The following is a 22,789-nucleotide window of genomic DNA, read 5'->3' as shown; positions in this document are numbered from 1 at the left end:
GGTGAAAAGGCTATTAATTGGCTTTTCATATATAAACAGTATCAAAGAGTGCATTAGACAAGGATGAGCTAATGATTTGGGCAAGAGAGCAAATTTTCCATGTAACTCATAAAACCCACTGGAGTTGTGGAGAAAAATTACCCTAGCTGCCAAGGCGGGAGAAAAATCATAATCATGGAAGAAGCCTCCCATTAAAAACACTGAGTGTCAGCTCCACTAGCACCAGGACAGTGGAAGCTCAAGTCTAAAGGGGCCCCAGTCCCATCAGTGTTCCCCCTCCTTTGACAAACGTGAGACAAACTCAGTGGACCCCTGCTGACTCAATGAGAGAAATCCTGACCCCAGTGAAGTCAGTGGGAGTTTTGCCATTATTTACCCCCCCACCCCAATCTGCTGTGTGGCTCAAAGCTATAGTGTCCCCGCCCCCCCCCATGGGCTCATGTCTGAATCCCAGCGACCCCTCTGTCTGCGGTGTCTGGCAGGGAGCTGGATGTTGCCACCCCAACTCATGCGCTCCTTACCGTCGGTCCCATTTGCAATCCTGAGCCCCTTGCTCTCTCCCTCTCCCCACACAAGCGAGGCAGCCCCGCCCCACCACTGGGGGGGGGGGGGTGATGCTGCCCTCTGCCTCAGCAGCACCTCGTCCCCCGCACTCCAAGCTCCAGGACTCACCCAGCTGCAGTTATCCCGAGGCCACAGCAAGAACCACCGCCCCTTCCCCTGACTGAGCTGCATCGGGAACACCTGCTTCTATCACCTCCGGCAGCGGTCACCACACAGAGCCGCTGCCTACCGCTATATGTGACCCCGCCCCTCCCCTCGCACGCGCAGCGCCTTGTCTTCAGCAGCCGGTAACGGTCCCGCCGCGCGTGGCCCCGCAGTGGAGCGCGAGGAGCTCTTGCTCTTGTTGCTGGGCGGGCCGCGCCAAGCGGCTGAGGGGACCCAATCCCCAGCGCATCACTGGTAGCGGTACCAGCAAGGCGAGGCGCTGGGACTGAGGATCCGGGGAGGGGGTGGGACCAAACCCAGCCAGCCACTCAGAGAGAGAGATCTGTGTCTCCCCAGCAACGGGCCTGGCTGGCCCGGGCTGCGCCTCCTCCCTCCATCCCTCCCTGCTGGTCATTATCTCGTCTCTCCCTCCCCCCCCACCCCCATAGGCTCTGAGCCCCCCTCACTCACCCTGCAGGCTGGGATTTGGTGTGTGTGTGGGAAGGTCTTTTATTGGCCTAATTTCCTCCCCCCAGCCCCCCCCCCTCCCCGCTTTCCTGCCACACTCCACCCAGAATTGAGCTAGTGTAACTAGGAGGTGATTCTCCTGCTCCCTCTTGCTGCTGCTCTGTAGGGGCTGCAGGGGTCTCCTCTCTGCCCAGATTTGAGGCAGGGCTTTTAGGCAAGGAGGAAATTATCTGATCGAGGGAGGGAATTTTTTGAAGGGGTTTAGCTATATCTATAGTATTTTGCGAGGGGGGGAGGGAGTGTTTGGTTACTGACCATGGGGAAGGACCAGGAACTGCTGGAAGCTGCTCGCACTGGGAATGTGGCTCTCGTGGAAAAACTCCTGTCGGGGAGGAAAGGAGGGATCCTGGGCAGTGGATCTGGAACTATTCCCCTATCCAGCTTACTGAGGTAGGGACATGATTCCCCAGCAGCTGCTAGGGATATTAACCTCCTCCTCCTCATCACCATCATCACCTCCCTCATCCTCATGCCTGTATTCTTCATAGTAACCATAAATTGTTCACTCTTGCTAACAACTACAATGTGTCAGTGTTTAAAGTCACAGCCATTCATTATATTAAAATAGTAATTTTGAATTCCCTGCTTTCAATGTGTCAGCAGGGTACTTGTTTCTGATATATTACTAGCATTGGTGCAGAATTTATGCATTTATTGGGTGGATTGCTTTGCACAATGGTGTAGTCACTCTCACGTTTCCTTTAGAATGTTATTTTTTCTTCTTTGAATGCTTTTTTAATATGTGATTCATTTGTTAATAACAGAGAAGCTATTGTGTGTTTGTAGTTATATGGAAAAAGCCACAACTTACCCACACTTTCACCCATAGTTATTACTGTCACATTTAGAAGAAATTAACCATACCATGATAATGAGTCTATACAATGAAGAAAGTGAACCTTTTGATGGGAGGTCATCAACACAGAGTAGGTGTAAAACTTATGGAGCAGGTTAGGTAATAGCAGTGGTACTTTCAAGGTATCTGGATTTAGTTGAGTAAAATTGAGATACTGGTCATATCTAGCTGGAGTCAACTTTAGTCTTTAGTCATATGTCATGCAGTGTGTAACAGGGCTTTTGATGTTAAGTTTCATCATGTTGCCCGTGAGAAGTGCATTATCACAAGCATTTATGACATTTGACATTTTTCAAATAAGAAAAGGTCTGCAGCACACAATCTGCTGCCAGTGCTATACACTACACTAGACACAGCACAGCAAGGTAGAATGAATTGAAACACTATTGACCTAAAACTTGAACTAATCATTAAATGTGCTCTACTGGAAGAAAAGAAGCAGACCCAGATTAATGGAAATTCTTTAAATGAAAGGCAAGAAAGGTTAACTTACTTGAGATTCTATTGGCAGTAAATCTCTATTTTCCAGGGCCCAAGCCACTTTATTTATATTACATGTGATATTCTCCATAGTAGGAATTGTAATATTCCTGTCAAATTATACCAATTTAACTCTATTTTAAATTTATTTTAAAATTGTTATGGCAATAAACAACAGTTTAGATACCCACACAGTTTATCAAAGTTCTGTGATGCCATAATGGCCATAGCACAATTAAGTTTTATTTAATTACTACTATGTTGGCCAAAGTTAAAATACATTTGTACAATTACTTTTGGTATTGTAATTGAATAGCCTGCTTAGCAAGAAAAATGTGAGACAATTGGTTGCATTTAAATGATAAGCATCACTTATTAAAATGTGATACATATTTCTTTGTAACAACACATTTTTACCAGAATGAAGTTCATTTCAGTGCAATGATTATCCATTTATGAACCACTTCAACTGGATATATTTATGTAGTTAATTTTTTTAGAGCTGTCCCCTCTGCACTTCTGTTGCACTGTTACTTTCTTATTGTAAATCACAAGTCCTATAAATCTCTGCAGGAAAGTGTGTTTGCTTGTGTTTTTCGGATTATAGAAAATGGGTATATTAGATTCATTTACAAAGTGGTTTGTGTAATGTACAAATGGATATAATAGAAAACTGGTTAATGGGTTATGGTAGTAATTGATTATTAGTGACCAAGTAAACATTTCATACTGTATAAAGTCAGAAATGTTCTTTCTCTACAGTGGGCACCTTGGTTTGTTTTACTGTAATGAAAATAAAACTAGTATATTATTGTGACTATGAAACTTCTAATGTTATGTCTCAAAACACAGCAATGGATAAGCATTTTAAACCTTTAGAAAACAAATAATTGTAAACAGGAAACTTTGAACAATTTCAGAAATAAAAATACAACATACAACAATTTAAAAAAATTATGAAAGAATTAAATAGTGAACTGATAGATACAAGTGCAAATCTATGGACTCAATCCTGCAATCACTTACTACTGGGCGTAGCATTTACTACAGTGAATAGTACTATGACTTTGTCACCTGGACTACTCATAGTACACCTCTACCCCGATATAACAGGAATTCGGATATAACCCGGTAAAGCAGTGCTCCGGGGGAGGTGTGGCTGCGCACTCCAATGGATCAAAGCAAGTTCAATATAACACGGTTTCACCTATAATGACGTAAGATTTTTTTGGTTCCTGAGGACAGCGTTATATCGAGGTAGAGGTGTAGTAAGTAGAGCTGAGCAAAATTTTTCAACCAAAACTTTTTTTGGTGAGAAATGTAGATTTGGCAACATAAAAGCATTTTGCAAATTTGTGTCAGTTTTGCCACAACGTTTTGGTTTAAAAAAACACAACAAAAACATTATTACAATTTTTTTATTTCAACTTTTTTTTAAAATGAAATGTTTCAGTTTTTTAATTCTAAATAGCTTTTTGTTTAGATTTTTATTTTAGAAAAAATTGAAGTGTAAAAAACGCTCCAAATCTAAATAAAATATTTCAGGTCAAATGTTTTGTTTGACACAAAAATAATTTTTTACATCTTTTCAATTTGCCAAAAGTTTAAAAAAAATGCTGCGGGACCCCATCAGGCACTTATCCACTGGGTTGCCCGGTGGAGCCTGGGCCCACAAGTAGCAGCTCCCAGGTCCAGCCAGCCCTACTGTCTCCAGGGAAAGCAGAGAACAATTTGAATCAGTTCTGCCATCTGATTGGATTGCAGAGTGAGCATGTGACACCCCATCATCACCCCCTGATTGGAGGGGGAGGGTGTAGTGGAGACACATTAGGCTGCCCACAGAGTGGTGGAGACGTCCCCCCGCAAACATCGCTGCTCGCCCCCTCTATCCCTGCACTACAGCCGGTGGAGCTGAGGCTGTACAAGCAGTCGCCCAGGGACACACTGTGCCCCACACCCCAGCCCAGCTGCCCACCCTCTGCTGGGGGGGATCCAGCACTGGGAAGCGGGCATGGTTCCAGCCCTGGATCAGCTTCATGGTCCGCCTATTGATTACCCCTGCTTTAAGCCATCTCAACATGTTTTTATCCACATCTATCTAGAAATGGGGTCCAATTTTCTTCTAATTTGTATGATTGCTCTCTATGTGATAGGCTATTCTTTCTTTTGGCTGCTAACTCAGACAGTTCCGAATACCACTGCTATATTCTAGGCATAAGCGTACTCTTCCATTTTTGTAGAAGAATGTGCTTGGTGATCATTGCAGCCCTCAAACACCAAAGTCTTTGTGGTGGAGCTAAACCCAGTTTAGCAGGTAACTAACCAAGGGTATAACTTTTGACTGAGGTTTGGCTGCTGAAATTGAGCACTGTTTTAACTCTTGTGTCCACTTCTTTCCACACTTGCCTGGCTGTTGGACAGTCCCATAGGATATGTGTCAAGGTTCCTTTTTCTTTCTTCAAGTGCTAACAGTCATTAGAGGATAAGGCCTTTATCTTGTACAACCCCAGTGGTGTCCAATTCATTTTGAAAAAATCTTTTGTTATAAGAAGAATATACTGAGAGCCACAGAGGTATTTCTAAAATTATGTAATATGCCGTGGCACTGGGATTCTTTTAAGGGCTGTGATAAAGCCCCTTCCCATCCTTTCACCAAGAACTCCAGACTAATGGAGTTTCTCTTTATTAACAAAATATACATAGTGGACATGGACCTGGGGAGTTTATAAAGTGTTTCTAAAGTTCCTAGTAGTTCTGGGGCCTCTGGACAAAATGGATAAATTATCAGGTGTCTTAGTTGTAAGTACTGCAAGTCCACTTAGGAAGGCAGGTCATAACATTGTTTTAGCGATAGAAAAGGGACAAAGGCCTCATTATTGACCATCTGGGAAATCTACATGATGCCCATACTCAGCCAGTTCTTCTAAATATAGGTTTGTTCCCAATTTGCAAGTCTGGGTTGAGCCAAATGGGTGCTTTTGCATGACTGTGAGGGTGAATTTGGTACCTCATTGCTGGGACAGCCCAGACCCTTGGTGCAGCCACCAACGTAGTCACCTTATTTTTCTCCATTGGACAAAAGAGAAATTGAGGGGACCAGCAGGGGCAATAAGATGTATTATGCATGTTCAGTTTCCACCCACATGGGTGTAAGGGTATTCACATGCTGGAACCTGTTTGACGTCTATGGCATCATAAAAGTTGAATAGTAATTTTGTAGGTTGGGAACCCAAACACCCCCTTCTCTATAAGAGTTGGAGTGTTTAAAACAATAAGCATGAGAGTTGACCAGGGCTCCACAGGAAGGCTCTAATAATGCTATTTAATTTTCTAAAATAAGCTTGTGATACTTTGGGTCTCAAACCCAGGTCTGTGAGTTCCTACACAGCAATTATATCCTGGCCTCCACCCAATGTCTACTGAAACCTGGTGGACCAAGGAGCTAGTAGGACTACAGCCTCAGCCAAGGCACCACTCACAGGATCCCTGATTGGGGGATTGCCCAGCTTCACCAATTGGTCCAGCCATGATATTTAAGCCAGAAGGAGGAACAGGAAGTTGTCTGAGCAGCTAGGTGATTCTCTGTTGCTGCTGTATTGGGTCCTGTTTGTGCCTGCATTCTGCCCACAACACTGTTCCTGATTCCTGCTTGGGTCCTATCTTACCCCTGCCTTTGCTGCTGGTTCCCACCCTGCTCTGTGGCTGTGCAGTGAGCCAGCTAGGCTAGGCTATGGTAATTGTAAGAAAAGGCAGAGTCAAACAAAAAGGATTATTTAAAATTTTTAGATCTTTATAAGGGAAAACCCAAAAGTTGTACCAGGGGGTTAAATAATATAGAACATTACTAAGTACTTGCCACATATATTAATAAACTATAGGTTATGAACACAGTAACCTTTGCGAGCTTGTACAGGCTACTCTTCCTTGTTCTGTGCAGTTAATACCAAATACATTGTTATTAACAAGAACAAAAGAAGTTACTCAACAATATACCAGGTCACTTTAGAGAAGCATGAACTTTTCCTCCCCTTGGTTGTAAGTCCAGCTCTACTCTTGCTGTCTGATTCTTTGCTTCTCTTCAGCTGGAAGTGCTCCGCAGATTCAGTGTTTCTGTGGCTGTATCTCTTTGCACAAGTTTATCCACAAGCAGAGTTTCTTCAACCAGTTGCCCTCCTTTGTCCTATTAGGCACCTTTGACCTGTGTTCTTTCAATAGATGTTCAAAGAGTCATTCTCTCTGTTTGTTTACTTTAGGTCCTCCGTGAGGAGCTTCTCATTTACTGTTTTCAGGATCTGTTTTCATTTTAACACAGCTTTTCGAGCAATTTGCTTTTTCACCAATTATATTTCCTTTCAGTTTTTCCCCTTGATACTCTCTTGGCAAATCTGTAGATTTTATTTCCCTCTGCTTCCCTTCTTTAATAGTGTCTGCTCACGTACCCAGGTCTATTTTTTTTTCTGCTTCTCCTGACATGAAACCTTTCCTATTTTCTTTCTTTCCATCTTCTCACTTCCCAGTCCCCTACTTTTATTCTCCTATTCTTTTATCACCTCAGCTCATACCCCAGCTCTGGTTCATCAGCCAGCTCAGCATCTAGATTGTTCTCCTTCCCTCCTTCTCTAACAGCTTTTTCCAACTGTCTCATTCGGTTGGATTCCCAGACCCCTACCCAGCTTGAGCTGCCCTCTCATTGACCATCTCTCTCCCCAGGATATCATTATGTGCTGCTGCATCACAGCTGCCGCAGGTGCCCGTGCCAGGGTTACTACACCTGATCCTTGCCTCTCCTCCAGTTCCTGCCTTTTATGCCTCGCTTCCAACCATTAGTTACTGGTTCTGACCTCTAGCTCTGACTTCTGACTCTGGCTTGACCCTTGACTTTGCTGTTTGGTATCTGATCCTGGTTCCAACGCTCAGCTTCGATTCCTGGCTCTGACTCTGGCTTGATCCCTGGCTCTGGTAATCAGCAGTTGACTTCTTTCCCCTTCCTGAATGCCTGCTCTGTCCACTAGACCTGACTCCTGCTCTGATCACTAAGCTACACCACCTATGTCCCATTCCCTAACACTTTGCTTGGACTGCTATTGTGGAAGGCGCTGCAGAATGGAACCAGTGAGGCTTTCTTCCCAAAGGGAACCTGAAAACACCGAGTTGGTAGCCTGCCTCCAGGCGGACTGCCAGGCAACACAGGCCCATTTTACCCAGTTGATGCAGAGAATCAGGTGGTATACCGTGCAGAGAAAGCTGGCCTCTGGACTGCAACTCCTCGTGCAGGGACCTGTGACTCTGTTGCTGGAACGTTTCAATGGGCGTGGCGTGAAGTTCTGTGAGTTTATAAAGCATTGTTTTCTCCAGTTCCTACTTCAGCTGCAAGTGTACTCTTCCGACCAGTCCAAGGTAGGCCTGGTACTCAACCCGCTAATGGGGGAAGCACTGGATTGGGTATGCCCTCTATTAGAGGGCAACAGCCCAGTACTAACCAGTTGGGATGCCGTATGGCAGGCAATGTCAACAGTCTTCAACAACCTCATTGTGCCTGCATGGCTGAGGATGTCCTCAGGATGCTCTGGCAGGGGCAGGGTACTGCTGCTGCCTATGTGGCTTACTTTCGCCCACTGACATAGGACACAGAGTGGAATGAGGCAACCAGCTATTCCATTTTTGATGGGGTCTGAGTGACAAGGTCAAGGATGTTCTGGCTCCAGTGGAAACTCCAGCAAGCCTGGACACCTTTATTGAGCTGATTGTACCACTTGACAACCAGTTGTGGGAGCTGTGCAAGGAGAGAAGGAGGTGGTTCCACATCCTCTGTGTCAACCACAACCATGTGTCAGCTACAACCATGAAACTCTGTTCAGTGTGTTAAGCAGATACAGATGGACTCTGCTCACTGGCAACTTATCCCAAAAGAAAAAGACAGATGGTGACACCTCAGTCTATGCTACTATTGTGGTGAGCCAGGCCACTTTGTCTCCATCTGCCTGACTTGAAGCCCAACCCTAAAGATCTGGAGGACAAGCCAGCCCAGTTCTGGTCCAATCTGCACATGAAAGTAAGGTATAACCATGAGTCCCAAACACAAGTCCTGAGAGGGACGCGCACTGGATGCCACCAGGAGGTGCCACAACTCCAAGTGCCTGTTAGGCTATGGATCCTGGGCCAGCATCGGCAACTGCCCATGCAATGAGCCCTCATTTATTTGGGCACTAGTGATAATTTTATGGATGAGACAACAGCCCTGACCATGCAGGTTCCCTTAAAATCAAAGAGCTGAAAAGAAAAATGCAGACTCTACCTCCCCACCGGGATTATGATTGTCCTATAGACTTACAGCCCAGGGCAACAGTCCCATTCAGCCAGGTTTATGCCATGTCTGAATTTGAGCTAGTAACCTTATGTGCATACCTTTGAGAGAATTTGGCCACAGGTTTCATCTGTAAATCCACCTCACCTGCTGGGGAACCTGTTCTCTTTGTGAAAAAGAAAGATGGCAGCCTCCTTCACTGTGTAGACTATTGAACCAGATAACAGTTAGAAATCTGTACCCGCTGCTCCTGATCCAGAGCTGTTGGACTGAGTAGGGGGCCACTTGAATATTTACAAAACTAGTCCTTCAGGGGGCACATAACCTTGTGCGCATTAGGGCTGAAGACTAGTGGAAGATTCTCAGACCTGCTATAGCCACTTTGAATTTTTAGAGATAAGGCCTGACAAATGCCCCTGCTACATTCTATTACTTCATTAATGACATGTTCTGGGACATCCTACATCAATACATAGTAGTATGCCTTGATAATATTCTTATTTTTTCAGGCAATCCCAAACAGCACACAACTCATGTTTGAACTTCCTGGAGGGGCATCGCCAACATGGACTGTATGCCAAATTGAAAAAAGTGAGCAGTACTCTGGAACATCTGCAAACTGCAGTGCTTTCAGGGCTTTACAAATTTCTACCACTGGTTCATCTCAAAATTCTCAGGGCAGATCGGCCCTTGAACCCGTTCTGTAAGAACACCCAGTTCAATTGGATTCAAGAGGCCCAAAGAGTCTTTGAGCACTTACAACTTGCATTTACCATTGACCCTTACTAGCTCAACCTGGTACCACATAAGTCTTCATTGTGGAAGCAGATACCTCCAACCTGGCAATTGGAGAAGTTGTCTCCCAGAGACCTGGGCCCTAGCAAGTGATGCACCCATGTGCCTTTTATTCTAGAAACATCATTCCCATTGAGCAAAATTATGAAATCCTAGATAAGGAACTCCTGGCCATCAAGACTGCCTTCAAGGTGTGGTGACACTACCTCAAAGAGGCCCAACACGTATAATAATGCCGAACACACCTTTTTGGGACAAAGCCTATTTTTTGCAAACTAGGAGTTCCACCCGTTTCCATCCTGAACTATGCATAACTTCCCCCAACCTGGCAACGTCAGAATGGGCACAACTGATCCATTGTATTCAGGGGGAGCTAAAGATCCACATGGAGGAAGCAAATAGGAATACAAGAGGTATGCAGACCAGTGATGACAGAAAGGACCCATCTTTGCTGGAGGTCAGAAAGATATGGCTCTAAGCAAGACATCTCCATACTGACAGACCATCCCATAATCTTGATCACCAGTTCTTTGGCCCATATTGAATCTGTTGACAGATCAACCCTGTCACCTTTGAACTCCTCCTTCCTGTGGTACTTGATTGATTGGGAAGGTTACAGGCCTGAAGAGCATTCCTGGGAGCCTGCTGAAAAAGTCCATGCCTGCAAACTGTAAAAACCTTTCACAAGAAGCATACTGAGAAAACCTGCCTATTGACATCCTGAGAGTGTGTGTGTGTGCTGGGATGTCCTGGGTCTCAAACCTAGGCCTGTGTGTTCCCAGACAGCTGTCACATCCTGGCCTTCACCCAATGTTTGCTGAAACCTAATGGGCAGAAGAGCTACAGGAACTACACCTCAGCCCAGGCACCACCCACGGGATCCCTTATTGGAGGATTGCCCAGCTCCAACCATGCTATTTAAGTCAGAAGGAGTCACAGGAAGGTGTCTGAGTAACTAGGTGATTGGCTATTGCTGCTGTATTGGACCCTGCTTGTGTCTGCATCCTGCATTCTGCACCGAACCCTGTTCCTGGTCTGTACCCAACTCCTGCCTTTGCTCCTGCTTCCCACCATGCTCCTGCTCTGTGCCTCTCCTTGGGTTTCTGCCATTATGCCACACTTCCAACCATCAGTTACCAGTACTGGCTCTGACCCCTGGCTCCGACTTCTGACTCTGGCTTGTCCCTTGGATCTGGCATTTGGTATATGACCCTGACTCTGACTCTCAACTTCAATTCCTGGCTTTGACTCTGACTTGACCCTAGCTCTGGTAACCCGCAAATGACTCTGGTGCTGATCATCAACTTCATTCCCCACCCTGGACCCATGCTTTGTTCAGTAAACCTGACTCCTGCTCTGACTACTAGGGCAGACCGCCTATATCCCAGTCCCTAACACAGAAAGGAATATACACAGGCAAGTTGTTTAGACTATAGAGGAGCCTACGCAGAATATTCATTTTTATTGTGTTAACCCTTCTCCACAGGTTCAGGGAGAAAGTGATACAAATAGATGGTATCCTAACTATTTGAGAGAGGATCTACATTTATCTTCACTAGTTTGTTAATAATTCTTGATACTTTTATACCTAGACACTTAATTACATCAGTTTGCCTTTGGAAACTCCATTGAGAGAAAGCATCTCTACATGACAACTAGACCAGTACAGTAGAACCTCAGAGTTACAAACACCTCGGGAATGGAGGTTGTTCGTAACTCTGAAATGTTCATAACTCTGAACAACACATTATGGTTGTTCTTTCAAAAGTCTACAACTGAACGTTGACTTAATACAGCGTTTAAACTTTTCCATGCAGAAGAAAAATGCTGCCTTTCCTTCTTCAGAGCTCAGTCCTGGGAACTCAGAGAAATGTCTCTTTTACTATGGGCCACAATATTAATAGCTTTGGGCATTAATATCATGTCATTACCAACCAACAAACCAGCTGGTAACTTCTCAAGAAGCCCCACTTTCAAAGTACCACTTAAAACTTCCACTTCCAATTCAATGTAGGCTAAAGACACCATTGTTAAATAGTCCTAAAGCTGGCAGGTTTATTTCTTCTCCTGAAATCAAGGGACTCTTCTGATTTACATTTCTCCTGACCAGGGAAACCTGAGCACTAGAGTCTTCCCACCCCGCACACTTTGCTAGTTACTTTGGCCATTTTTATAAATTCTTTGTCTACCTCCAAGAGGTCAGACCTGACAAAGTTAACCAAAGTTCCCTTTGCCACTACTGAAGTCTCTGACTCAAAGGTAGCTTCATTAACCTGAACAGATCAGGGAGTGAAATTGGACATCCTTCCCCCATTCTTAGGGCATTGCTTTTTCATGTGATCGAGGGACCTACATGACTCACACTTTCTTGAGCTCCTTTCTTGGGCTGGGGTCCGATAACAGGGTTATTGGGAAGACACCAGTACTGGGGTGGGGTAGACTTCATTCCCTCACCCCCTCCCGATTCCCAGGGACAAACCAGGAACCCACTCTTACTGCAGCGTTTTGCCCTTCCTTTTGGGGCTTGCACTCCCTGTATAATCTCATTTGTAAGTACAAGTCGGCTATTTTGGCAACTGCTTCCACTGATATTGGAGTTTTCTCCACAGCAGTTAACACTTTCTCAGTGCACACTTTGCCCATATATACGTGCACAAGAGAGAGAGAGAGTGCAGACCTCAATGAACTGCTTCCAAGCAATTAGATCTATCAGCTGGTCATGGGTGTTTGTCCCTTTACTCTTTATATATTTTTTCAACTAATCCACCATTTAATGCACATGTTTTACAGGACCTAATGTATCAACCTTCTTGAGTTTCCTGAATTTGAGGTGATATGCCCTGGTGTAATTTGAAACTTTTTAAACAGAGACATTTTAAAAATGTATTTCATAGCCTCATTTACATCCATATCATTAAACATCTGTAAAGTTTTACAGTTAGCTTGGAGATCAAAACAGTCATTCTCCAGACAGCAGGGATGTTATGTACACTGGAGATCCTTTTGAAGGTGCTTAAATATTCTTCAATGCAACCAGTCTTCCTGTAATTTGGGCACAATTTGTCTCAGTCGTCTGGTCTTTGGAGTGGAGGAGTACCTGGTGCCTGAGGGATCTCTCCTTTTTCCAGTATGCTTATGGCATGCAGCCTCTCCTTTCTTGGTTCTGCTTCTCGGGCTTTGCACCTTTTGGCTTCCAGCTCCAAGGCTCTCTGATATGCAGCTATCTCTGCTGCCTGTCCTCTGTCTGCTGCTGCCTGTGCTCTCTCCACTGCTGCCTGCTTCTCTGAAGCCACCCACATCTGGTATTCCTAGTTCTTTGCTGCTTTAGCCATCTCCAAGCTGCTCAGCTTTATCCGCAGAGCTCTTTTCACTGCGGGCAGTGCCTGCATTCATCTTAGCTTGCTTCATGAAGGAAAATCTCAATTCCTCAATGTTTTTCCCTGCAGTGACTAAACCCTGATCTGTGCATTGCTCCTCTAGCTGCTGCTTATTCAGTTTGGAGTATGTTTCTGGCTACTCATTTTGGGGTTTTTCTTCATTCTATTTCCCTTACCCCAAATAAAGAAATAGAAAATACCTCACTTTTTCTTTGCCTGTTCCCAATCGTCTCACTTGTGAAACTCTTAGGCTTTGTCTACACTGACAATTGAATGGCAATTTTTTTGTCATTCACAGGTGCTTAAAAAAAGCCCCTCTCCCCGTGCCCGAAAGACAAAAGTTTTGCCACGGCAAGTGGCAGTGTAAACGGCTCATTGTCGGCAGGAGCACTCTCCTGTTAACAACGCACACCCTGCTCGTAGGGGGTGGAAGTATTTTGTTGGCAAAAGTGCTGACAAACAGCGTTTACACTGCCCGACTTTTAGCAACACGACCGTGTCGCTAAAAGCTGTGTAGTGTAGACAAAGCCTTAGACTCTAGTTTACAAGTGCTTGGAGTTCTGATCCTTAGCTAATCCGCAAAGTGGATGTAAGATCCTGTCGACTATGTCATTGTGACACTTCATAGGTGTACCCAGTGTTATGAGGCACCTCATCAGCACCATCCCTTAGGATGAGGGAGTCTTGTCTGTGCCTGCTGTGGATCTGCCCCCAGCACAAGCACTATCTACCAGGCCTCCACAGACCTCATTCTCTTTGTACAGGTTAGCGAAAGGCAAACACCAATCCCCAAGTCCTCAGAGCGTTCCCTGTCATGTGCAGCCCCTTATGCACTGAATTACTTCTGGGGGAATTCTGCACCAAAAAACTAAAAAGTCTGTGCACAATATTTTAAAATTCTGCTCATTTTATTTGTCAAAATAACACTATATAATCATGCCAGTTTCAAATATTTTTGTAATTTATTTCAAAATACCTATCAGCAAGTATGTCTGTAACAATATAGACACACACAAAAATTCTCTCAGGAGCAGTGAGTTAAAGAAACCTGTAGGCCAACCCAGTTCTGTTTCTCTGCCCCCCCGCTCCCAGAGCCCAGTCAGGGGGCCAGACACTCATACCCTCTATCCTCCTAGTGCCCAGGGATCCAGAGGGAGAAACAGCCTGATGCTGGGTCCTGGGCTTGCACGGAGTTTCCTGAGTGCCGCCGTTTCCTTCCTTCAGGATGTGCTGGGAACTGCAGCTGCCGGGAACCCTCCAGCTCCCTCCCCCGGCAGTGTCTTCTATTTGTGAGCTGGGCTCTGCCAGATCCAGCAGCCCCTAGTGGCAGCCAACATCTCTGCAGCCCATTTCTTTGGGGAGAAAAGGAAATTCTGTGCACACATTAGTTTCTGCAAAATTCTGAATTGCGCAGTACTGCAGAATTCCCCCAGGAATAACTGAATGCTCACAGAATTAGTAGGCCTGCTGTTCCTGAAAGGACAGTACCTACCAGCTTGTACGATTCAACTCATGATCACCACTTTAACACCATGACACTTAGTTATATGTATAGTGAAAACAAGAATACGTTTATTTTGAAGGCTATGATTTTTTCACGGAAGTTGTGGAAGTCATGGAATCTGTGACTTCCAGTGACCTCTGTGACTTCAGCCCGTAGTGTCCGGGAGCTGCAGGGTTCTCCTGCCACCTGTGGCAGCTGGCGCCTCCACACCCAGCTCCCAGCTGCCGTGGCCGGCAGGGCCACCCACAGCTCCCGGCCAGAGGGGCCCCGCCGTGGCTCCTGCAGCTCCTGGCTGCCACAGGGCAGCGGGGGGAACCCTGGAACTCCAGGAGCCCCACTGCCTGTGGGGGATTGGAGCTCCAAGCGGGTCTTCGCAGCTGCTTAGCCGCTCCGGGCGGTGTGGGGGACCCCCAGCTGAGCTTCCCATTTTGTCACAGATGTTTTTAATAAAAGTCACAGAGCGGTCACAGGCAATAAAGAAAAATTCATGGAACCCCATGATCTGTCCGGGACTTTTGCCTATAACCTCTCTGTGACTTTTACAAAAATATCTGTGACAAAATCTTAGCCCTATTTATTATCAAAGAACAGAGATTCAAGTGATAGTGAGAATATTGGAAACAAATGGTTTTTCTTCAAGGAGTGTCCCTGTGGGTGCTCCGCTTCAGGTGACTCTGCATCCCCGCACCTGCAATCGGAGAATTTCAGTATCTGTACTCGTTTGGGACTCACATTCACTGTCCCTGCCTTGCCCCTCTCTCGCAGTTACATAGGGCTGTGCGATCAAACCCCCTCAGTTCTTTCTCTACCATCCTTGGCTTGATATGGAATAATCAGCAGTGCCTCTGAGTTTGCCTTTATCTTAAAAATTAGATTTAGCTTTAGTAGTTTTAGAGCCCAGTTAGTCAGTTTAACCATCCTTCTCTTTCCTGTTTGTTTATTTATTGAAAATTTCTTAATGGATTAAGTATTATTTCTTTATTATTCCCAGTTACCCCTGTCAGGACTGAGATCCCTACTTTGAACTTTAGGGTACAAATGTAGGGGCCTGCATAAAAACTTCTAAGCTTAATTACCAGCTTAGCTCTGGTTCGGCTGCCACCATTTTCAATGGATTCCCTCCCTGGGAAACCTTGAAAAACCTTCACCAAATCCCTGGTGAAAACAAATCCAACCCCTTGGATTTAAAACAAGGGGAAATTAACCATTCCCCTCCTTCCTCCCACCAACTCCTGGTGAATCAAGATCCAAAACCCCTTTGGATCTAAAACAAGGAGAAAATCAATCAGGTTCTTAAAAAGAAGGTTTTTAATTAAAGAAAAAGGTAAAAATCATCTCTGTAAAATCAGTATGGAAATCAACCTTACAGGGTAATCAAACTTAAAGAGCTCAGAGGACTCCCCTCTAGTCTCAGGTTCAAAGTACAGCAAACAAAAAGAAACACTCTAGTAAAAGGTACATTTACAAGTTGAGAAAAACAAAGGAAAACTAACACGCCTTGCCTGGCTATTTACTTACAAGTTTGAAATAGGAGAGGCTTGTTTAGAAAGATGTGGAGAACCTGGATTGATGTCTGGTCCCTCTCAGTCCCCGAGAACGAACACACTCCCAAACAAAGAACACAAACAAAAGCCTTCCCCCCGCAAGATTTGAAAGTATCTTGTCCCCTTATTGGTCCTTTAGGTCAGATGCCAGCCAGGTTACCTGAGCTTCTTAACCCTTTACAGGGAAAAGGATTTTGGAGTCTCTGGCCAGGAGGGATTTATAGTACTGTACACAGGACAGCTATTACCCTTCCCTTTATAGTTATGACACGCCCCCCAAATCACAGATAGTGTTGGATGTTCGGTTCCACACTGGCTGTGATTTCTTCCTGGAGTTCTAGGAGAAAACAGAGTTAATAAGACACATGTACCTTTAGACATACTACTGATTATATAAAAACTAACAATATGTTTCATTCCAAAAACAATTGTTAACCAGTTAACTCTGGGAAACTTTCCCGGGAGAGTGCATCAGCCACTTTGTTAGAAGCTCCCGAAATGTGTTGTATTTCAAAATTAAAATCTTGGAGAGCTAAACTCCACCGAAGAAGTTTTTTGTTATTTCCCTTGGCGGTATGAAGCCACTGTAGCGCAGCATGGTCTGTTTGTAGTTGGAAACGCCGTCCCCAAACATATGGGCGTAGCTTTTCCAGCGCATACACAATGGCATAGCATTCCTTTTCGCTGATTGACCAATGGCTTTCCCTCTCAGACAGTTTCTTACTGAGAAATACGACAGGATGGAATTTTTGATTCGGTCCTTCCTGCATTAAAACTGCTCCCACGCCTCGCTCGGACGCATCTGTGGTTACTTGGAACGGTTTGTTAAAGTTTGGGGCCCTTAGCACAGGGTCAGACATGAGTGTTGCCTTAAGCTGGTTAAAGGCCTTTTGACACTCATTAGTTCACTGAACTGCATTTGGCTGTTTCTTTTTGGTTAGGTCTGTCAGCGGGGCGGCGATTTGGCTGTAGTGGGGTACAAATCGCCTATAATATCCAGCCAAGCCTAAGAAGGATTGGACCTGTTTCTTAGACTTTGGAACCGGCCACTTTTGGATAGCATCCACTTTGGCCTGTATGGGATTTATAGTTCCTTGACCCACCTGGTGCCCCAGGTAAGTCACTTTGTTTTGGCCTATTTGACACTTTTTAGCCTTAACAGTTAGTCCTGCCTGCTGGATGCGCTCGAAAACTTTTTCCAGGTGCTCCATGTGCTCTGCCCATGAATCAGAAAAAATGGCCACATCATCGAGGTAGGCAACTGCAGATTCTCCCAATTCCGCTAGGAGACCATCTACAAGTTTTTGGAAGGTGGCGGGTGCATTTCGCAACCCGAAAGGGAGTACATTGAATTCATACACCCCTGCCTGGGTGACGAAGGCTGACCTTTCCTTAGCGGGTTCATCTAGTGGTACTTGCCAGTACCCCTTGGTTAAGTCTAAAGTAGAGATGAATTGGGCATGTCCCAATTTCTCCAATAGCTCATCTGTGCGTGGCATTGGATAGTTGTCAGGACGAGTTACAGCATTTAGCTTACGGTAGTCCACGCAAAAGCGTATTTCCCCATCTGGTTTGGGAACTAGAACCACTGGAGATGCCCATGCACTTTTAGAGGGGCGGATTATACCCATCTGTAGCATGTCCTGGATCTCCCTTTGTATAGCAGTTTTGGCATGAGGTGACTCCCGGTAGGGTGGGGTTCTAATAGGGTGAGCATTACCTGTGTCAATGGAGTGGTATGCCCGTTCGGTCCATCCTGGAGTGGCTGAGAAAATTGGTGCAAAGCTTGTGCACAGCTTCTTGATTTGCTGTCGCTGCAGACGTCCAAGGGTCATGGAGAGGTTCACCTCTTCCACGCCACCATCCTTTTTTCCTTCGTAGTAGACACCTTCAGGCCACTCCGCGTCATCTGTTTTCTGGGCTGTAAACTGGCAAACGTTTAATTCTCTGGAATAAAAGGGCTTAAGAGAATTAACATGGTATACTTTAGGCTTTATGTTGGAGGTGGGGGAGGTTATGAGATAGTTAACAGCTCCTAGGCGCTCCTGGACCGTGAATGGTCCTTCCCACGACGCTTCCATTTTATGGGCCTGGATTGCCTTTAAGACCATGACTTGGTCTCCTACTTTGAAGGACCGTTCTCTGGAATGTTTATCATACCAGGCCTTTTGCTCTTTCTGAGCATCCTTTAGGTTTTCTTTAGCAAGGGCCAAAGAATGTCGGAGGGTGTTTTGTAGGTTGCTTACAAAGTTTAGAATGTTTGTTCCTGGAGAAGGCGTAAACCCCTCCCATTGTTGCTTCACCAACTGTAATGGCCCCTTAACCTTACGGCCATACACAAGTTCAAATGGTGAAAACCCTAAACTGGGATGTGGTACAGCCCTGTAGGCAAAAAGCAACTGCTGCAACACTAGGTCCCAATCATTGGAGTGTTCATTTACAAATTTACGTATCATGGCCCCCAAAGTTCCATTAAACCTCTCCACCAGGCCATTGGTTTCATGGTGGTAAGGGGTGGCAACCAAGTGATTCACCCCATGAGCTTCCCACAGGTTTTCCATGGTTCCTGCCAGGAAGTTAGTTCCCGAATCTGTAAGGATGTCGGAGGGCCAACCTACCCTGGCAAAAATGTCTGTTAATGCCTGGCACACACCTTTAGCCCTGGTGTTGCTTAAGGGTACTGCTTCCGGCCATCGGGTAGCAAAATCCATGAAAGTCAGTACGTACTGCTTTCCTCTGGGTGTCTTCTTTGGGAAAGGACCCAGAATATCCACAGCTACGCGCTGAAATGGGACCTCAATTATGGGTAGTGGCTGGAGAGGGGCTTTAACCTGGTCTTGGGGTTTTTCCACTCGTTGGCACACCTCACAAGACCGGACATAATTAGCAACGTCCTTGCCCATTCCCTCCCAGTGGAAGGACTTCCCCAACCGGTCTTTGGTTCTGTTCACCCCAGAATGGCCACTGGGATGATCATGGGCTAAGCTCAAGAGCTTTACCCGATACTTAGTGGGAACTACCAACTGCCTTTGAGGATGCCAGTCTTCCTGGTGCCCACCAGAAAGAGTCTCCTTGTATAAAAGTCCTTGTTCTACAACAAACCGGGATTGGTTAGAAGAGCTGAGAGGCGGTGGGGTGCTCCGCGCCGCCGCCCAAGCTTTCTGAAGGCTGTCATCTGCTTCCTGCTCGGCCTGGAACTGTTCCCTTGATGCTGGAGACATCAGTTCCTCCTTGGACTGTGGACTGGGGCTTGGTCCCTCTGGAAGCGATGCAGGTGCTGGGGCTGTTTCCATTGACTGTGAACCGCTGTCCGCTGGTGCACTATGTGGTATCTCAGGCTCTGGCTGAGCCTCTTAGGTAGGGTTATCTGCTGCTTCTGCCAGTTCAGGCTCGCTGGTGCCCTCTGGCGTTGGAGTTGTAGACGGGTTTGCAAGGACTGGACTCCGTGCTGGCAATGGTTCTGGTGCTGGTTGCGTTGCCAGTTCCGGTTCTGGGACTGGCTTTGGCTGGGTCTCTGGGATTGGATCCACTACGGCTGTTGCAGTCGTTGGCAGAGGATCCAGTTCCACCACCTTTGTCTGGGTCTCCGGTAACACAGACGGGGCCCTGGTGGACGGCTCAGGAACAGGGATGGGGGTGAAAGCTTGCTTAGCCTGGCTGCGGGTGACTATTCCCACCCTCTTGGCTACCTTCACATGGTTGGCCAAATCTTCCCCCAGCAGCATGGGAATGGGATAATTGTCATAGACTGCAAAAGTCCACATTCCTGACCAGCCCTTGTACTGGACATGCAACGTGGCTGTAGGCAAGGTTACAGATTGTGACACGAAGGGTTGAATTGTCACTGTAGCCTCTGGGTTGATGAGTTTGGGGTCCACTAGGGATTGGTGGATAGTTGACACATGAGCCCTAGTGTCCCTCCAGGCGGTAACCTTCTTTCCGCCCACTCTCAAGGTTTCCCTTCGCTCCGAGGGTATGAGAGAGGCATCTGGGTTTGGGGATCTTTGGTGTGATTGGGGTGTAATGAACTGTAATCGGTTAGGGTTCTTGGGGCAGTGAGCCTTTATATGTCCCAGTTCATTACATTTAAAACATCGCCCTGCTAAGGTATCACCGGGACGAGGTTGGTTGGTGGAGACTGGTGTGGTGGGGTGAGAAGGCGTCTGGGGTTTCCCTTGGGATGTGGGTGGGGCCTTGGGTTGTCCCCGGTGGTAAGGTTTTGTTTCGGCTTGCCCCTTCTGATATTCGCTCCAACTGCTACTAGTTTTTTTCTTTTCTGCCACCTCCACCCACTGGGCTCCAATCTCCCCCGCCTCAGTTACAGTTTTGGGCTTCCTATCTAGGATGTACCTTTCTATTTCCTCAGGAACACCCTCTAAAAACTGCTCCATTTTTACTAGGGAAAGCAGATCTTCCAGAGATTTAACATTTGCTCCTGATACCCAGGCATCACAATTTTTGTCAATGTGGTAGGCATGACGGGTAAATGACACATCCGGTTTCCACTTTAGGGCTCTGAACCGCCGACGGGCATGCTCGGGTGTTAGCCCCATTCTGAGTCTGGCCTTGTTTTTAAAAAGTTCATAACTGTTCATGTGTTCCTTAGGCATTTCAGCCGCCACCTCTGCTAAGGGTCCACTGAGCTGCGGCCTCAGCTCTACCATGTACTGGTCTGTAGCGATGCTGTATCCAAGGCAGGCCCTTTCAAAATTTTCTAAGAAGGCCTCAGTATCATCGCCTGCCTTGTAGGTGGGGAATCTTCTGGGATGGGAAGTGGTACCTGGAGGGGGGTTGTTAGCATTGGCTGGTGCATCCTGCTTAGCCTTTGCTACTTCCAGTTCATGCTTCCTTTCTTTTTCTCTCTCCTCCATCTCTTTTTCTTTCAGCTCCATCTCTTTTTCTTTCAGCTCCATCTCTCTCTTGTGGGCCTCCTCTTTGGCTTTTTCTTCTCTTTCTCTCTGCTCTGTCTCGAGTTTTGTTAATTGAAGCAGTCTCTGATGTTTTCTTTCATTTTCTTCTGCTTCTAGTTTGGCCAGTTCTATTTTGTTAGCTACTTCTTTGGTAGTCATTTTTCCTGTTTTCTTGTGCTGGGTAACCCCCTTTGCAGTTGACAAACTGGGAAGCTCTCAGCTCTGGCTGCTGCAGAGTTAACAGTAACTTTCTAACTAGCTACTCCCGAGGATGTAAAAAGAAAAAAAAAAACAATTCAGCTTGTAAATACCTTTTACCAGTCATTTGCTAATTGAACCCTTCTCTTAACAAAGGACCTGTAAAAAAAACTTAACACCTCTGCCTTCAGGCAAGGAGAGATAAGATATGCATCTATCTACTTCCAGCTCGGCTTTCCAAGCAGCTAGAAGGAAAAAAAAATCTCACTGGCTTTTGGGTTTAAAATGATCCCACCGCTATTCACCATGTCAGGACTGAGATCCCTACTTTGAACTTTAGGGTACAAATGTAGGGGCCTGCATAAAAACTTCTAAGCTTAATTACCAGCTTAGCTCTGGTTCGGCTGCCACCATTTTCAATGGATTCCCTCCCTGGGAAACCTTGAAAAACCTTCACCAAATCCCTGGTGAAAACAAATCCAACCCCTTGGATTTAAAACAAGGGGAAATTAACCATTCCCCTCCTTCCTCCCACCAACTCCTGGTGAATCAAGATCCAAAACCCCTTTGGATCTAAAACAAGGAGAAAATCAATCAGGTTCTTAAAAAGAAGGTTTTTAATTAAAGAAAAAGGTAAAAATCATCTCTGTAAAATCAGTATGGAAATCAACCTTACAGGGTAATCAAACTTAAAGAGCTCAGAGGACTCCCCTCTAGTCTCAGGTTCAAAGTACAGCAAACAAAAAGAAACACTCTAGTAAAAGGTACATTTACAAGTTGAGAAAAACAAAGGAAAACTAACACGCCTTGCCTGGCTATTTACTTACAAGTTTGAAATAGGAGAGGCTTGTTTAGAAAGATGTGGAGAACCTGGATTGATGTCTGGTCCCTCTCAGTCCCCGAGAACGAACACACTCCCAAACAAAGAACACAAACAAAAGCCTTCCCCCCCCCCCCCCCCCCCCCCCCCCCCCCCCCCCCCGCAAGATTTGAAAGTATCTTGTCCCCTTATTGGTCCTTTAGGTCAGATGCCAGCCAGGTTACCTGAGCTTCTTAACCCTTTACAGGGAAAAGGATTTTGGAGTCTCTGGCCAGGAGGGATTTATAGTACTGTACACAGGACAGCTATTACCCTTCCCTTTATAGTTATGACAACCCCCTGTAACAATGCTGGTCCTGGTGGGACCCAACTGAGAGTGCCAGTTCAGGACAAATTGCTTAAAGCAGGGCAGTTACAGCCCAAGGCTGGGGTTTTTCCACCTCTAAGGCAAACCAAACCAGCCAGACAGAGAGGACTTTGGTTTTGCCCCACTGGCTAACCACAAGTCACACAAGCAATTCCCTTAGACACTCCAGTTTCCCAGTATCACCACCAGTGCCACTCGTTATGGGGGTGAATGGTTATGAAAACCATTACCCCAGTAAAAGAAAAAAGGTTCTCTTGATCCCAAAGGACCAAGCCCCAAACCCAGGTGTGACGAAGTGGGAATGTCCTTAATGTTTTCTTTGAATACCGAGTGGGGAGTTTTGACCTGCGAAGGTTGCAGGGGAGTTTTGCTGGACTGTCTGCATTGGGGATGGGAGA

At 45.9% G+C, this 22,789-nt stretch overlaps 1 protein-coding gene across 2 annotated transcripts in view; it reads left to right on the top strand.

The window, feature by feature from the left end:
- Window positions 1–1,492: 1,492 nt before the first annotated feature.
- ANKS1B (ankyrin repeat and sterile alpha motif domain containing 1B) overlaps window positions 1,493–22,789 on the top strand; it is a 758,955-nt gene continuing 737,658 nt past the window's right edge. For both annotated transcript variants that reach the window (XM_054028751.1, XM_054028742.1), the window contains exon 1: window positions 1,493–1,626. In XM_054028751.1, the coding sequence (XP_053884726.1) occupies window positions 1,493–1,626 (134 nt within the window). The remainder of the gene's footprint in view (window positions 1,627–22,789) is intronic.

This window comes from Malaclemys terrapin, chromosome 1 (genome assembly GCF_027887155.1).
Source record: "Malaclemys terrapin pileata isolate rMalTer1 chromosome 1, rMalTer1.hap1, whole genome shotgun sequence".
NCBI lineage: Eukaryota > Metazoa > Chordata > Testudines > Emydidae > Malaclemys > Malaclemys terrapin.
This window is presented reverse-complemented; position numbering and strand designations above follow the sequence as displayed.